The following is an 18,059-nucleotide window of genomic DNA, read 5'->3' as shown; positions in this document are numbered from 1 at the left end:
TGGCGTGGATCTCTGTAACTGAACATCCTCATAGTCCGGATCTCTCCATTGTATTGGTCCAGACTGAACAAGGTGGCGTCAGTCACCTGTAGAAACTGGTAGGTGATCCGAGAGTTGTGCACAGAGTCAGTGTCTAAGGCTATCACCTTGGCAACCAGGGAGCCTTTATCAGTGGATCTGGGGATCTTTTCCTCCACCACAGAGCCTTGTGCACGCCATGGAGACACAATAACTGGAGCATTGTCGTTCTGGTCCACAATAATGATGTGGATGGTCGCGTTACTGCTGAGAGGAGGAGAGCCAGAGTCTCTGGCCTCGATGTGGAACAGAAACTCCTTCTCAATCTCATAATCAAAGGTTTTGAGTGCGTAAAGATTACCGTTCTCTGGATTGATGGAGAACAGCATGGACATGGATGTGTTGGCTATCTCCTTCTCTATTATGAAATAAACTAGATACTGGTTTTCATGGAGGTCGGGGTCAAAGGCAATGAGTGAGCTGAGCAAGGCCCCAGGTGCGTTATTCTCCATGACACGTATAGTATAAAATGACTGGGGGAACTGTGGCGCGTTGTCATTAACATCGAGCAGATGGACAGTTATTGTTTCATTATCAGATAAAGGTGGCATCCCTGCGTCTGTTACAATTAGAGTAATGTCATATTCAGGTACTGTTTCGCGATCTAAAGGCTCGGACACAATGAGCTTGTAATGCATGGGTCGATCTGAAGATGTGTTAATTGTAAAGGGCATGGGTCGATGTATAGTCAAGCTTACTTTTCCGTTATCCCCCGTGTCTCTATCACTTATATCTACAAGTGCAATAACACTTCCTACTGCTACGTTCTCCTCCACTGTGTTTTTAACAGACTGTATGATGATTTCCGGATAATTATCGTTCATGTCCTTCACATTAACGACCACTTTGCACTGACCAAGTAAGGGATGCGTGCCTTTGTCTCTGGCCTCTATGTGCATCTCATAGAATTTCATATCTTCGTAGTCTATGGTTCCTTTCACAGTTATCTCTCCAGTGTTATGATTCAGTGAAAACACCTCTTGTGTTTTCTCCGACGTGTAAAGGGTGAATGAGTACACAATCTCTGAATTCAAACCCTCGTCAAGGTCCGAGGCGTTTAGCTTCATCACTAAGGTCCCTATTGGGGTGTTTTCCGTCATGTTAATTGTATAAGTCTGCTTATCAAACCGTGGGGGATTATCGTTTGTGTCCTGTACTCTTACAATAATATTAGCAGTGCCAGAGCGCACCGGGACACCGCCATCCACTGCAGTTAATATTAAATTATGAACAGCAGTCTGTTCTCTATCCAACGATTTGGTCAACACCAAGTCTACATACTGAGTTCCGTCGCTACCTGTCTGAATTTCGATTGTGAAGTGTTCGCTAACACTGAGTTTGTACGTTTTAATTGTATTTATACCAACATCTGGATCCACGCCGTTGGGCAGGGAAAACCTCTCGCCCGGCGTTGCAGATTCTGAAACGTCGAGCTCTACTCTGTCCCGTCGGAAATGTGGAGCGTTATCGTTTATGTCCGTTATTCCAAGCTCGATGTTGAAGATACGTAAGGGGCTTTCTATGATCACATCGAGCTTTAAAAAGCAGGACGCGGGTTTCGCCGGACAAAGATATTCCCTGTCCATTTTTTCTACGATGTACAGTTCGCCCGTCTTTTTGTTAAAATCTAGGTATTTTTTGTTGGAAAAAATATCAAGTTTTACCTCTCTTTGCGCCAAACCTCCTGGCTCAAGTCCCAGATCTGCAGCCAGATTAGCCACAACAGATTCCCTTTCCTTCTCCTCGGGTATGGAGTACCGTGTCACCGACAAAGCGGCTGGCCATGTTGCACACAAGACAAAGACGGGAATGCAAAATCTCATCCTTTCCTTTGCAGGAAAAAAATAAGCCAGATCCTAAAAGCCGTTTTATGTCTGTGATTCTTAAGATTTCACAGAGTATCTTTGCAAAAAAAAAAAATCCAGAAAAACAATAGACATGAATGAATTAAGGTTCTGTGTGTATGTAATCATAAGCGCCCATTTAAGAAACCAGTCCTTTGCTTTTACAAATGGGTGTGTCATGACTTCAGAGAAGAAGAGTAGTGTGGTAGTGTGCTCTAGTGGTCAACAGTGACACCGTGCGATACACGCTAAACATAGTGTATTGAATTCTTCAGCTCTGAAATCAGCTTTGCAGCTTCGGAAGGCACTGACGCATGGAAGGACCAAACACACACACAGGCGCACGAGCGGCACTGTGTGCTTTATCCTGACAACATCTCTCATTCATCGGGCATGTCTTCAAAAGACAGTTGTTTGTTTTGTAATAATAAAGGATTAATTTCAAATATTGTCTGAGGTCTTTATAACAAGGGAATAAATCATGGAGGATAAAACAATCTACTATCCTTAAGTTGGTATGTCTTTATTTTATTTACATGCCACTAGATGATTTAAAACAGCTGTATATAACAGCTCCTACATTACTGAGGTATATGATTGTATAATAAAGATATAAACCTTTTCTAGCTTTCTGTGCCTTTATACACAAGCCTGTTGGCGCTGTTACTACTTGACGCCAGCCTGCTACAGTCTGCCCTAAGCTGGCAAATGACCTGTGCTGGTAGATGCTACTTTACAGTTTGTAGTTTGTGACTTTTATTTCCATTTACTTTTATATTAATTTTTAAAAGTTTAAAACATGTTTTGTTTTGTTTTGCCTGTAATATGGAAACAGTCAAGAAATCCGCATGTAGTTGGTCTCTACAAGATAGCAGCCAAATTGTAGTGAAGTTGAAGTAGGTATTGGACTAAAACAAACAAATTGTATGCATTTAACTTCATAGTAGTTTAGGGGGGGAAGCATTCAGTCTAAGGAGACTCAAGTAACAGAAAGTTTTTTAGGGTAAACATCCACAATGAGTAACAGTTGAAGTGTAAGTAGAGTCAAGTGTTTACTAGATTTTACCACATATACTCAACAAGGCTACACATTTGAGAGGTACAGTAGGGGTGAAGAACAATGATGAAGATGTGGCTGGGTGTGATGTAATCAGTGAGAAGACACTGTGATAAAACCTGGAGGTGAATTGTGTGAAGGAGACGTGTGTCCCTCCTTGATCTGACACCTAAATGACAGCTGACAGCAGCAGAGAGTAGTGCCAAAATCTGACTGGTTGGAATCAGGAAAGAGTGATACTCTCAATCAAAGGATGTTTACAGTTGGCAGAGAAAGAGAGAAAGATAGAGAGCATGTGTCAGAGTTTACTGCAGCTGCCTTAGCAAAATCTCTCACCGTTCAATTCGTCTCCTTTTAGATTACTATTTTGTCAAAGTTCTTGACAAAAAGGCAAATTAAGGTCAGCTTTTTACCTTCCACCACTGGCTGTGTATTTGAAATGTTTGCACAGTTATCATGCACCGTTATGTTCCTGATTTCAGTCTGACTGTTGTACTCTGGAAGCCAGAGTACAAGCTGCGATCCACAGGCAGATCTCACTGATGGAAAAAAAAATATGTTACACAATGTTCTAATTAGTGTGAGCTCTATGATAGTCAAGGATACACTCAGTACACTTAGAGCCTGGAAGTATTTCCGGGCTGCAATAAAATTATTATCTGCTCATTAAAGTACACTCATAACTGCTGTTGTGAGAAGCCCGTAGAAGGAAAAGTGTTTTTGTGCAATAGTTTTAAGGCAAAGGAGAATGGGATTGATAAATGTAATAAACCGCTCACTAGGGACTTCCACTGTATATGGATCATCATGTTCACAGAAGAGAGAGAGAGCTACACATCACCTGGGTATTTTGGTTTACCTTCTGTACTGCAACTGGATTACATCACAGTTTACAATAAGACACTTACTGACACCGTCACTTTATCAATGCTGGTCATTATGCCCGTTTGCTGCTAAAGTATCTATACCTATATTTATACCTACATTTCTATATCTATTCTCCCGACTGGTAATTGTATTTGTTTTTGTTTTTTTTAACTATTAATTTACTTACAATTTAAAATACTGTTTCTTCATTAATCTGTTTCTTCTTGCTCCGGGACCATGTGTACATAATTTCGTTCCACCTCATGTAAACATGTGATGCGAATGACAATAAATCTCCTTGAATCCATCAAGTTTCCCTTAAAGACCTAAGCTGACAGTTCATCATGATGAGGGGAACCCTGCGTTTAAAAGAGCCAAAAGGAGTGCCAGTGATCATCACAGCTTCTAACAATCTAACCTCAGTTATCTGATTATCTATTATTTCTGGTCCCACAAGTGAACTAGGTGAGTCTGGCCTGTATCTATGGATGCTTTAATCAGGTCACACCCAACTGTAATCTTCACCTTTTGTAGTTTTTTGTGTTAATTCAACATGTGTTATTTTCTAATCAATCACTGCTTAAAATGCCATTGCCTTTGTACATACACTGTAAGGATTGGCTAGAAAATGCCTCTAAAAATGTGAAACCTGACTTTTTCTACTAAATAGTCTTGGTCAAAATAATTTTAGATTTGTTGAAGATGAAACTAATTTGGAAACAGCACTGGTCACTAGAATGTGAATGTGTCTGAGTCACTACTTTATGTAACTTCATGGTTTTGAGTGCTTTATTTAAAACATTTTATTATCTGAAACCACAACTTTACATTTAAAAAATCCATGCACACTTGATATAAAAAGTCAGATTTGATGGAAATGATTGTTACATTCATTTAATTATCTTAAAGATTGAAAATTAAGTTTAAAAATGTACACTGAGCCATCTTACTCATGAAATGGTGGCTCACTAATATATGTGGTAGTAGTGGTAGTACTCCTTGACTGCCAAAGTTTTATTACATTTTATTACAATTATTTTTAATTACTTTTTCATTATGCTTTTTGCCAAGAACTCACTAGGCTTTGCAATATAGGCTCAGATGTTATCACGCATGAGACTATTAGTGAAGAATCTGATCTGCCCATATGACAACAACCCTAAGCAAACAGACTGAGTCATAAAGGGCTTCAGAGACACAAAAAAATGGGGGCCCATGCAACAGACAGTATGACTCCCACTGAGATTCGACCAGTTTTTTGTTTTTGCTTGTTTGTTTTGTTTGTACTTTACACGGTGTCCACATAATATTTTCTGTTATATTTTCTGTCCAACAAGTTTTGTTTGGAGGGGAACACTTCTCCCTGGGTTGGATAAGAGTTTTAAATAAGTGGATCACTAAAATAATTTTTACTCAATGATGCCCTCTACCGGGGAACTATTCTGTGAAAAAACTGGTCAGTATATTTACTGTGAAAACGTTGTGATCATAAATTAATCAAATTTAAACATCTATAATATATAAATAACTTAACTTACAGTTTACTAAGTAGTTTTCGGAGGCACTTGTCCTTTTTTTGTCCTTTACTTGAGTATTTAAACCACATTTCATCTATGTTTCTTTGTGTAATTGTGTGTTTTTTACTCAACTACTTTGTTTATGTGTTTATATTTTGGGGAAACTGTAGTAGTTAGTTTGCAGAGTAAGATGTGGTTAACTAAAAAAACAAACAAACAGAGATTAATGTAATCAACAGTATTTAAAGCTTTTCACCACAGCAAGCTGCAACATTCAATTGCTTCATTTAAGTAGAGCATTTTTTTACATTAATGAATGCAAGGTTGTTGCAACAGTGTTGTAACAGCGTTTTCATCTAATGTTATGTTGTTGCATTATTGGTATTTTTTTTGGTTAAACCTACCACTGACATTAGAGAGGGGGGGAGGGGGATGCAATTTATTTGTATTTTACGAGCATAATTTACACCTCATGACTTTGTTTTCTTATCACTACTTAAAAATTAAAAACAAAACATTTTAAGAGGTCATGATTTATGTATGTGAGAGGCTGCTGTGAAAGCATTAAATCCAGCCTGCTGCACCGTGCTCTAAGCGCCCTCTGGTGGACAACAGGAAACGTTGCAGTTGGATTTAGAGGCACAAATGGACAAAGCCGTTTCAGCACTATGACAATGGACAGCTCCCAGTGCGACCGACAGTAATGGTTACATGATGTGGAAATGAAGCGAGTCTGTCTGCCTTACAAGTCCTGCTATGCTGTAAGAGAAGAAACGTTGAGGTTTTATATTTTATCATTTCACTACAATTTCACCAGTTGCTGACTTTAAAGGAAGCTGATATGTATGTGATCTATTTTATATACACGAATTTGGCGTTTCTGAACGTGTTTAAAACAGAAAAGAAAAAAACAATGTCCAACTTCCACTTTATTTAAAGGATCAAAACCTGAAAATGAGCCAAGCCGATCTAAAAATGGCTGCCCCTTTCACTGTCCCTGTGGATCACCTTACTACAGAGAAGGTTACTCTGCTCCCCTTCATGCTCTCTATGGACACCCGTTTCCTTATTAACGACATTATTTTCAATCTGAGCCATAGGACAACCTAATTACCCTGCTCATTTCTGGCCAGTGGCCAGCTCCCATCTGTTGATGCTGTGAACTAATTCCCAGAGAAGAAAGAAATAAAAGGGCATACATAGAGAGAGAAGCCACAGGCCCCCTTGCTCAGATTCAGGTGTGGCATTTGGAGTTAAGAGCCCCCCACCCCCATCCTTTCCCTTTCCTTCCTTGTATTCCTGTTCGTGGTCTTAATTAAAGTGATATTTCGAGAGAGGAGGTTCTGTTTGTTCAGTTAATGAACCCCACTATTCTCTGCGGGCAAATGGAAATGCAAGCACTCCAATTAGCATATGTTAGCATTTTACTATGTTTATTCCTCACCGTGGAAAACAGCTTACCAAGGCGAAAAGCTTTTCACCCTTGTACAAGTAGCTCTGGAACTTTTTCACCTCAAAATAATTAACTCAGGCTAATTAAACATAGATCTGGAAAACTTACATCTAAATCATTTATGCGTGCACATCGACTGAATCTGTGTTTTGGTGCAGGGATTATGTTTTATGAATCACAGCAGGTCACAAATGCTTGCTTGAAAGAAAAGAGGAAGGCGATATGAAAAAAATACTTTATTTTCATAAATGTATACAGTACATGTGTAAAGGAAGGAACCCTCCCCTGTCATTACAGTAGTCTGCTTCATGGTGCAGCTTGCATATACATACTCACTGTTTCATATTCACACAAGCTCTGTTAGCAAACAGAGATACAAAAAGGAAAAACACGTCTTCTTTTTCATGTAACCAAAAAATATAAATTCATAAGGATGTGCAAAATTATTGTCCACGAATGCTTTTTCGAAAACTATTTTGGATGTAACTGCTGCTCCAGTTTGATTGTCTAAATAATAATAATGATAATTCTAATAATAAAAACAGACACATATGCTGACAATGTTGCAGTGGCATGTCAAATAAATAGCCATCAGACCTTCATTATCCTTCTTCAAAACAGATTGTCCATACATTATTCCTCTTTCCCTTTCTATTTTCATACCACTTATAAATCATATGTTCATTAATTTATGTACTGGGTGGGCTCTACCTCTGTTTTCATATAAGGATATCCATCTTTTTAATCATCCATTAGGGCAGTTATTGAAAAGTCAGTCATTGTACAGGTCATTATTTATGATCGCAGTCTCTCCCTGGGGCGACATCTGGAGACGGCGCTTCTTTCCAAAAGTAGAAAATGAATTGTGGACATCTAGGTCGCTTCGCTGTGCGGCAGGCCTCAGGGTGCAAAAGCCTGATGGCGTCCCAGGGATGTACACATTGTGGTGGTAATCGGGTGGTGGGTGTGGGTGCGGGTGGGAGGGGATTGAAGGCTGCTGCTGCTGGGGAGGAGGTGTACACCGAGGAGTCCAGGGGCGAGAGGGAATCCCACTGGGTGAAGGAGACATTTTATAATCTATAACATGAGGAGAAAGGAGAGAAGAAACAACTGCTTATTATTCAATACTGACTCGTGTCTTTACAGCTTGTTGTAAGGACTGTTAACGATTAAATGCAGTAAAAGGAGCAGTGATCTGTTTAGTGGTCAGTTTAGTGAGGATGAGGTAGGCCGTCAGCTACAAGTGAGTTAAGGGGATAACAAAAAAGTCAAAAAATTAAAGAACGAGGATGCGCAGGGTGTGTAATATTAAAGTAGTGTAGATGAAATACTCCATATGCATACATAAGCAGGAATGCATTTAGCCTCTCTCACCTTTCGTGCCTCTCATGTGAGTACCCCAGGTCCAGTATTGTCCAGGTGCCATTGAGGTGACATAGTTTTCTGGGTCTGCATGCATGGCTTTTCGCATGAGGGTGCCATCCATGTTTATGGAATTGTAACTACAAATGAAATAAGTCTGTGTAACAACACCGTTGACTCATATTTATGAAAATGCAAATCATATTGACATGAGCATTTTTTATGCAGACTATGCTTTAGAGCTTTATTGAGCACATACTTGTGCGTGTTTGTGTGTGTTTGGGGGGTGGGGGGGGCAGGTCATAATGCTGCTCTACAGAAATCAGGTCAAAGTTCAGAACTATACCTTTTAATAGAGGAGTTTTGGTTCTTCGTGAGAGTCCAGTCTGTGTTTGGCTGCTTTAGCTGCAGAGGGAAGATATTGTCAGAGTTAATGGAAGGGTATTCATGTCAACGATCAGTTCCGTGTGGCTCTATTTTTAATTTCATCTAAACGATGTCTGTTATGATAGAGGTCACTGATAGCTGACAGGAGTAGACTTTCTTGGGATCCCTCCTGAATTGAAGACACGATTCTTTTCAGATGGATCGTGGCTGCCGCCCCGTGGATGTTTGGCAGAACATGCTCATTTTAAGAGTAGAGGTGGTGACGCCTCCAGCTACGATTCGCCTGTCACTTAGTTTTGCTTTTATCCTCCGTGGCGCAGCGGGAAGGGTGAAAGAGAGCACCCGAGTGATATTTATTCCAATTTGATTCTCATAGTATGGATTCCACGCTCCATTAATTCACCTAAAGTTGTTAACGAGAAGAATGCGACGTAAGCTATTATTAGAATCGGTATTCAAAATACTGTCCTCAGCCAGCTGTGCACAAAACCAATTAGAACCCCACCGGGATGAAACGAAACATGATTTTAATCTTCAAAGGGAACCGTGCCAGGGAGGAAATTAAGAAAATTACACACGTCATTGTTTTGTGGATTTTATGCATCATTTTACATTAATATTTGCCTGACGCTCCTCGAGCAAGGTTTTTAATTAAAAGTCTCGCAGAGAGCCTTGAAAAGTTTGCGGCCCTCGCAGCTGTAAATGGAATAACCCAGCACGTCTCGCCACGCATTCACACCGTGGCACACATCACATTCGCCTACCTTTCCTGTGTGTCGTGCGCGCTTAGATGTGTGTTTAATCTCCCTTTTCACCTTCAATTCGTCAACTTAAGCGCGGTTATGCACTTGCTTCGAGTATTTGTGATTCGTTGTGATTTGTCTTTGACGCGCCAGAGACAACCTCACTGTGACTCACGTGAGCACGCTGAGGGGCACTACCGGGTGATTTGGTGGAGCCAATTAATAAAAAGAAGGACACTTTCTCCTGAAGGAGTTTAGCTACAGGCGGCACATTCACCGTGACCTCGAATTCCCTCTTGTGGCCAGAGGTGTATGTGTCAGTGACCGGGCTGACATTTCTCAGTCAGCCTGGTGGAGTCTGGTATCAAGGGCCTGACTCTTTGTCCCCTCCACGCTATTAGACCGGAGGGGACAAAGAGTCAGGACCGATTCATACCGGAATCGGCATTACGCACATATTTATGGTCTGCTGCTCCGTCTATTATGATAATAATAAAAATAATAAAATAAAAAAAAACACGGGCGTAGACACCCTTCCTCTGTAAACTACCCCCCTTCCTCGTCTCATTTCTCCCCTCTCCCTCCTTCCCTTTCACCCCCTCCTCTTCCCCACCCTTGCTCGACAAATATGAAGCCACATCTCTCTTTCTCTCCTCGCATTCAGAGGACAGTGCTGGGGCCGATCTACAGGCTGTCCACGTCTCAGTCCAGCCATGTCCTTGCGCCCCCTCCTTCTCCTTGCCCCCTCCCCTCGCGATGTCCTCCCCTGTCTCCCCAAAACCGACCATTTGCCATTTTTCATCAATAATGGACAGCCACCCCCTCTTGCGAATACGCCACATTGTGTCTGGTATAATGGTTCGGTCGTCCTTGTGCCCTTGAGGCATAGTTAGTGAGGTTATCTGTCCTGTATTGTTAGTTTGAAAACAAGAAGGCGTGTTCACAAACCCGAGTGCCCGTGACATGGATTGCCTGAACCCAAGGCTGACAATTTCAAACAGCTGCCATTCACCTTCATGTTTGTAACCTTGACTTTTTGTTCAGGTAGATACGCTGGAAGCAGGTGTGTGCAGGCGCCACGTCACTGCATGAAAACTGTGTGGCAATAACACTGGATGATGTAGACATTGTTCTCGCAGGTCACAATCTCTATAATTAGTTCTCGAATTATTATTAAATGCTTGAATTGATACCAAGACTGAACAGAGGAGACTGCCTGAACTACATCTCATCTTCCTCTCGTGCAGTAATTGACATCTCACTTCGTTCTCAGACACGGTTTTTTGCACAGCATATGCTCCTCGCAAGATGGGGCTTTACACTTTCATTAACATGTCAATTAAAATGTAATCTCACGTCGTCTCATTTCATTTCCCGGGTGCAAAACATTAACATGGGCAGCACAATTAGAATTCATTATTGCCACAATTATATTAAAACGCTGTGAAGACGACACGCTGTGCGAAAACACTAACGAGGGAGTGATAGAAGAAAAGAGTGACTTTACTGAAGGTTTTCCTCAAGTTGAGTACCAGCCTGTATGGCATGCGCGATTTGACCTTCATGGGAGAATGTCACAGTCTAGATTCACATCTGATGGAAACTGAGTTGATAGTTGTTATTGTGTCAGTGTGTGGAATGGGGTGGAATTAAACGCTCGCTCTCCTTTGTTTTATACTATATGCTGATTTCACTCTACCTCACTGGGAGTAGTTGCTCCGTTGTTCACAGATGCGCTCCGGCTTTGCGCGTTCCACGAGTTTTCCGCGCTCTTTGCCTCGTTGTTCCTCGGTGTGCTGCTCGGGCTGCACGGCTTCAGAAACATAAAGTCACTTTTGGCTGATTCGGGGGTTAGACAGACTTTATAACAATATGATTGAGAGAGACTGCTATTTCCATTCACCTCCATGCAGTTCGTGGGCACTTTGGCGGCGGATGAAATCTGCAGGTTGAGGTTGGATTTTTTGAACATCTCCGGGGGCGGCTCTGGCTGAAACCCCCCGCAGCAGCAGCAGGATAGGGGGGGCAGGTTGTACCCGCTGAGAGTCTCGCTATCCTTGTAGCACTTTACTGCAGCCAGCACGATGATAGCCACCAGGAATATTAAGGATATAGTGCTCAGCGACACGATCAAGTAGAGAGCGAGGTTTGAAGGGGGCTGCGGGCTGAGTGTGAGGTCCCCGAAATCTGACAGGGTCTCGGGCACGCTGTCTACCACTGTGAGGACAATGGAGACAGTGGCGGAAAGCGGTGGCTGCCCGTTGTCCTTGACTAATATTACCAGTCTCTGTCTCGTTGCGTCTTTTTCTACTATTCGACGAATAGTCCTGATTTCTCCCGTGTACAGAGCTACGCTGAACAGCCCCGGGTCTGTAGCCTGTAACACCTGATAGGACAAGCGGGAGTTCTGCCCCGCGTCTGCGTCTATCGCTGTTATTTTGGTAACCAGATAGCCAGCGTCTACTGCCCGCGGAACCACCTCTGTGGCCACAGTGCCGTTTTTCGGCAGTGGGGATACGATAACAGGTGCGTTGTCGTTCTGGTCCAAGACAAAGACGTTAACTGTGACATTACTCGCGAGAGGGGGGAAGCCTGCGTCCTGTGCCTGTACCAGAATCTGAAAGTTTCTTAATTGTTCGTAATCAAAGGAGCGCAGTGCGTAGATGTTGCCGTTGTCAGAGTTGATTGAGACATAAGTGGACACGGGCATGCCCTGAATCTGACCCTCCAGAATAGAATAAGACAGGTAGGCGTTCTGGTTAGAATCGGGGTCGAATGCAGTTACAGAGCAAATGGAAGCGCCCGGGGCATTATTCTCGGTCACATAAACTGTGTATGAAGGTTGGGAGAACCGCGGGGGGTTGTCGTTAATGTCAGACACTTGAACGAGAATGGTTTTTCTGGTAGAGAGCGAAGGAGAGCCCAGGTCTCGTGCTGTGAGGGTGATGTTGTATTCGGACACGGTTTCTCTGTCCAGAAACTCGCTTGTCACAAGAGTGTAATAGTTTTTAAAAGATGAGTGGAGCTGAAAGGGAACGTTGTTTGGAATTTGGCAGTCAACGTTTCCGTTCTCTCCAGAGTCCCGGTCCATAACACTGATAACCGCTATCACCGTACCTGCTGGCGCATCTTCCTGAACGGGAGTGGACACTGATGTGAGGATAACTTCGGGAGCGTTGTCATTTACATCCAGGATGTCCACCAGCACTTTGCCGTGTACGGCCACGGCCGAGGGTCCCCTGTCTTTCGCTTGTACATACAACTCATAAACACTTGCTTTCTCATAGTCCACAATACCCTTCACTCGAATTTCACCCATGTAGGGGTCCACGCTGAACAGTTCGCGCACCTTGAGTGGTGCGTGCCCGCTGAACGCATAAGTAACCTCCCCGTTCGAGCCCTCATCCAGGTCTGTGGCGTTCAGTTTCAGCACCAGCGTCCCTCTCGGTGCGTTCTCCACCAGGCTCGCGCGGTAAACTGCGCGGTCAAACACAGGCACGTTATCGTTGGCATCCAAAACTGTAATAGTTATCAGCGCTGTCCCTGAGCGTTCCGGTGAGCCCCCGTCATAAGCAGTCAGAACCATTTCATGCTTTTTCTGCTGTTCCCGGTCCAGTGGGGTGTCCAGCACGAGCTCAGCAAACTTGCTCCCATCATTGCGCGTCTGGATGTTCAGTGCGAAGTGCTCGTTTGCGCTCAGCAGGTATGAGCGCAGAGAGTTGGTGCCAACGTCCTGGTCCTGGGCGCTCTCCAACGGGAAACGAGAGCCGGGCGCAGCGGACTCTGTGATGTCAAGATTAAACTCGCTCCACGGGAAACTGGGGGAGTTGTCATTCACGTCTAAAATCTCCACTTCAACTCTGTATAGTTCTAACGGGTTTTCTATGACCACTTGTAAGTGCAAAAAACAGTTTGGGCTTCGTTCACAAAGCTCTTCTCTGTCTATCTTTTCGTTGACGAAGAGAATCCCGTTCTCCAAGTTCACTTCTAAGTACTGTTTCTTTGCGCCAGAAACGATACGAAACCGACGGGCTGACAGCTTTGCCACATCCAAACCTAGGTCTTCGGCGATGTTGCCCACAAAAGCTCCATGCTCCAGCTCTTCTGGGATAGAGTAGCGAATTTGCGCGAGAACCAAGTCCACGACACACGCGCACAGAAGCAGACATATAACCAGGCCAGTCACCGGCACCCAGCTGCCTCTGGAGAGAATGTGATCCATTTCAGCCCCGTGCGTAAAGCACCTCACACGGACATCTTTCGCCTCATAAAGACATTCAGCTGTACATAATAGAGAAAAGGAGCCTGTCCTAAGATTGAAGTTAGTCACATTTATTTGTATGGGTAACTTTGCCGAATACTTAGAATGAGAGAGCGGGAGCAGAGTGAAAGCACCTCTCTCGGTGCTGTGCTCCACGCGCAACACCGGTATGAACGGGGGAGGCTCGCGCTTTGATTTTACAGTGTATTAGGCACTTGGAGGAGCCGGTGGGGAGGTGCGTGTGTATGTGTGTGTGTGTGTGTGTGTGACAGAGAGAGAGAGGGAGAGAGAGATGGAAAGAGAGATGGAGGGGGTGGACGTGGCTTCTCGCAGCTCCGTATTGGAGGACGCTGACGCGAAATACGACTCTAATTACTGTAGACGTTTAACCCTTTCACATCCGCGTGTCTGTTCGCCTGACCCATTAAAGTGAGGACAGGGCGTAAGTTTGATACCAGACGTCAGAGCCAGATTTGGATTAGGAGTCAAAGTGTGTCACGGGTGTCCTTTCCTAGGCTGGGTTTACTAGATGAGGATGAGTAAGGATTTGTCTTGGTTTTCCCAGCTCCTTACTGCGCCAGGACCGTGGTGATAGCCAACATCGTGTTATTGTTTTATTGCAATCCCCACTGCACCTTCAGAAAAATAATAAACTATTCTTCTGAGGTCCCATGAGTACGTGTTGAAATACAGTAAACAAAACACACAAGCTTAAGCACTCACTCGCTCTGCTTCAAATGGCCCAGTGGCCACTAACAGTAGGCTCCTGGGACTTCATAATGCTTTTGAATTAGAGCCCTTTGAAGATGAATACAAACACTATAAAACAGTCCCATTCATTAATCATCACATGCGAAATTGGGTTTTACAAAAAGAATCTTTGATAGGTCAGAGTATTCATTTTTAATCAGTGTTTAAATGAGTGTGAGCTACAGGTTCTGGAACTTAAAACGATTACTTTGAGAATCATAAACGGACAAAAGACCAATACAAATACGCATTACACGCCTTTAATTCACTTAAGTGGGTCTGTACATGTATCAACACAATCAACGTAAAAGCAGTGTCATAAAGCCTCAATCATACTTGTCTCTAATCAGGTATTATACTGTGGTTGGGATTAGATAAATATCTCATAGATGATTTGTTTACAGACTGGCATAAACAGAAAAGGCTGTATCAGAGTGCCATTATAGTTTTGAGATAAAGAGAACAACTCTTTAGAGCACCGCGCATGTTTGTTCACATCGAATCGCTTTCCTGTATATCCTGGTCAGTTAGACAAGCAGTGAGCGGCAGGGAGCAGTTAAAGACAGAGTTAGAGTGCGACCAAAGGCTGCCTTTGTGAATTCAGGTTCTTCTCCAGACAGACACGACTAGCATCCTAATGCCAAAAAAATGGTGGAAATCTGAAAGTCTCTTCATGGGACTGACGACACAGCCTTGGCCCCCGGGCAGCGTTGGGCTTGTTAGCAACTAAAAAGGAAAAGAAGCGAGAAGGAGATGAGAGAGAAAGAACAAGAAACAAACATTTCTGCTTCTTAGGGGCAGCATTTCCTTTTACACTAGACGCTGCATTTTTCTATAAATTGCTCCCAACAACCTGAGGACTAAAACCTCTGTGGAAAATCGTGTTGATGGTTGGTCCTCTTTGAGGGTGATCAGGGAAACAAAGTCTAATGTTGCTGCGATCTTTTCACTTTCAAAACAAATCAAACAGGGCCAAAGGGAATACTTCCACTTGAAGACAGTGGTTGTTTCTGACATTTCTCTCTTAAGCAACTGAGAGAATAACGTTCCCTCTTCATATTCAGCTGGGTTTTTAAAGGAGAGGTAAGAAAGGTCACTACTTGTTTTTGAATAAAACCGCAATGCTATCAAACCATAAATCCTCATCCCGGAGGAAGAAATCGCAGGAAAAAAGCATTACTTTTACTTCCCCTGGGAACTAAAGTTGCTGCACTTCTATCTCTCCAATAAGCAGCACTGGCATGCATTTCCCTCCCCTTTTCAGGAAAAACTAAAATCCCCAGGTTTAAATAAGCAGAAAATACAATCTGCTTGTAGACTTAACCTCAAGCAGATGGTTAAGCTTCTCCAGAAATGATTACATTTCTGGAAAAAGAAAAAAAATCACCACCACCACCACCAGTTCCATTGCTTTTCCCTTCTTTTTAATTAACGGAGTGAAGGATTAGTGTGCAGCTATCCGGGATCAACCGTTCTCCGACGGAAGAATACAAATGTTTTGTGATAAATAATCCCAGAGCCCTCGGGCCGGCGGTCCCTCGGTGCCTGTAACATTAACATGCATTACACGCAGCATTAAGCCGGACTCATCCGCCCCTATCGCCTCGCTCACCCAATTGTCCGACAGAAAGACTACTTTCTCTGAACTACCGCTCAGAAGCCATCTGACCGTGACCCGTTCCTCCCCACAGAATGAAAAAGTACTGGTGGGTGGATGAAGGATGGTAAAGTGGTTAGAAACTCATTTGTTTTTTTTATGCACTTGAAATAAAGGGGGCTGTTTTCTCTATAAGCGCTTTCAGTTCCACTTTAGTGCCGTCTATGTTTTATTTGGCTCATAATGTCCACATGTAAGTGCACTTAAAACGCAATATTTCTTTTCCATTCGTGATCTTGTGGCGCCATCTATCGGACAATATGCGATACCGCAATAAATGGAACGGTTTAAAATGTATTGTGTGCCAAAGAAAAGTGTTGCTTCTCTTTAACAGCACTGGATAATTTTTGCTGATACAAAAATAAATCGGATAAAGTTATCTGTAGTTCTGCACCTCACAGGAAATCAAGAGAAACACAAGGAAGACTGAACATAAGCTTATTAGTGGAGGCCATAATGTGTTTAGTCTTAAAGTGCTCACATTTGCTCACAGTGTTGTTCGCATAGCTTTAGATGTATTAAAAATGAATCCTTATCAGTATCTACTCCATACAATTAATCCTGCACATTTCACCCTAAAGCATAAAACATTAATTATTCATCTTGTGTGTTTTTAGGTAATGATGGCCCCCAAATCACCCTTCCACTAAAGCATAGCATCATCTTTTAACTATATTTGCTTCAATCTGTGTTTAGGTGATAAAGATAATACCACATTAATAAATTGGCTCAGCAAACACTAGTTCATGGTTTTAACTAAAGGAGTTTATTACTGAAACCAGCATGTTTCCGCCTGTATTTTCCATCATTGGGGGAACCCAACGAGTTGAAGCTGGATGTAACTATTAGTAGGTGAAATGATCGTATTGAACAGGATTACATGAGAGTTATTGCATGGGTGTCCTTCTCACAGAACATACTTCTCAGTTAAAAGTTGCTAAAGGAGCGAAGCACCGATGTGAAATTGTTTAAGCGCCTTGAGGCGACTTTTGTTGTGATTTGGCGCTATAAATAAAATTGAATTGAATTGAATTGTCAAAGGTTTCTGGAGCCATGTCACTTCGCTACAGAAGCCATCGTTTTCTGGCTTGAGACTTTTTTCTGTGATCCTAGGGGGCCATCTACCGGATATTCATCAGCATAACAGTCAGAGAAACAGGAACAAAAGAGCACCAAACTGTATACACCTTATACACTTATTTTCCGTTGATCTTATTTATTGTCTGATTCATTAATCTGTGTGTGTGTCAGACAAAAATTTTCTACATTTTTTAGGTATTATTTTTAACCACTCTATGTCTATTATCATTAATTATACTTGTGTTACGCTGTTTTGTCATGCATGGTGTACGCATGGTGTAAATGATTTATATACACTGTCAAGGAGAACTGTATAGGATCTGTGTTTTACGTCACAAAGTTACACATTTAAGGAATTTTACTGCAGTTTTAAAGAGAAGCTCAACGACAAAAATGTAAAGTTAGGCACTGCAAAAGAAAACCTTACAGAGATGAAGAAATATCGTCGTCAGGCTTATGAATGCGACGGATTTATGAGTACCCTACAACTTCTTTATCAGTGTGAGCACGTCTCGGGCTGTGTCATGGCTGGTTTGAACAGATTTTTGGGGTTAATGCTAGTGTTAGGGTGATCACGTAACTGAGCGCAGACAAACAAGTTAGCGTTTCGGGTAATTAACTGGCATCACAATGGTTAACAATCCGCATTAATTTCTCTACTCCCCTTTGCTTTTACACGTCAACTGCTAGTTTCTTTAAAAGTGAAACCGGGACGTAAGTGATGACATTTCACAGGTGGGCTTTAAATGACGTCTTCCTTTTCAGAAAGTGAAGGAAACAATAGAGCCACGTTATCACCAAATATCCACTAGGAGGAGCCAAAGACCAACAAAGTACCTGCGAAGTCTATTTCCAGATTTTGTCTCCCAATCTGATACACACACGTGAAAATGGGCCAATACATATCATATTTGGACATCTTACTATAAGTCTTGTGTGTGTGTGTGTGTGTGTGTGTGTGTGTGTGTGTGTGTGTGTGTGTGTGTGTGTGTGTGTGTGTGTG

At 42.6% G+C, this 18,059-nt stretch overlaps 2 protein-coding genes across 3 annotated transcripts in view; both read right to left on the bottom strand.

Moving 5' to 3' along the window:
* The window catches only part of LOC102198739 (protocadherin alpha-C2-like), a 2,470-nt gene extending 382 nt beyond the window's left edge, over positions 1-2,088 (bottom strand). Inside the window, exon 1 of the mRNA XM_005719962.1 lies at positions 5-2,088. Coding sequence (XP_005720019.1) covers positions 5-1,901 — 1,897 coding nt within the window. The 5' untranslated portion in view covers positions 1,902-2,088. The remainder of the gene's footprint in view (positions 1-4) is intronic.
* A 4,987-nt stretch (positions 2,089-7,075) lies between these two features.
* On the bottom strand, positions 7,076-13,747 carry LOC102208001 (protocadherin beta-15). Of its 2 annotated transcripts, XM_005719918.1 has the most exons (5): positions 11,212-13,747; positions 11,008-11,121; positions 8,525-8,583; positions 8,191-8,318; positions 7,076-7,893 (listed from the first exon to the last, which is right to left on the bottom strand). In XM_005719918.1, the coding sequence occupies exons 1-5, from the start codon at positions 13,528-13,530 to the stop codon at positions 7,589-7,591; spliced, it is 2,925 nt and encodes a 974-aa protein (XP_005719975.1). In that variant the 5' UTR covers positions 13,531-13,747; the 3' UTR covers positions 7,076-7,588. The 2 variants fall into 2 exon arrangements, with proteins under 2 accessions (XP_005719975.1, XP_005719974.1); XM_005719917.1 differs by having other exon boundaries at positions 11,008-13,747.
* Between the last annotated feature and the right edge of the window lie 4,312 nt (positions 13,748-18,059).

This window comes from Pundamilia nyererei, unplaced genomic scaffold (genome assembly GCF_000239375.1).
Source record: "Pundamilia nyererei isolate P.nyererei 1_Seehausen unplaced genomic scaffold, PunNye1.0 scaffold00001, whole genome shotgun sequence".
Classification (NCBI taxonomy): Eukaryota; Metazoa; Chordata; class Actinopteri; order Cichliformes; family Cichlidae; genus Pundamilia; species Pundamilia nyererei.
Note: the sequence above shows the minus strand (reverse complement) of the source record. Positions and strands in the feature narration are given on the sequence as shown.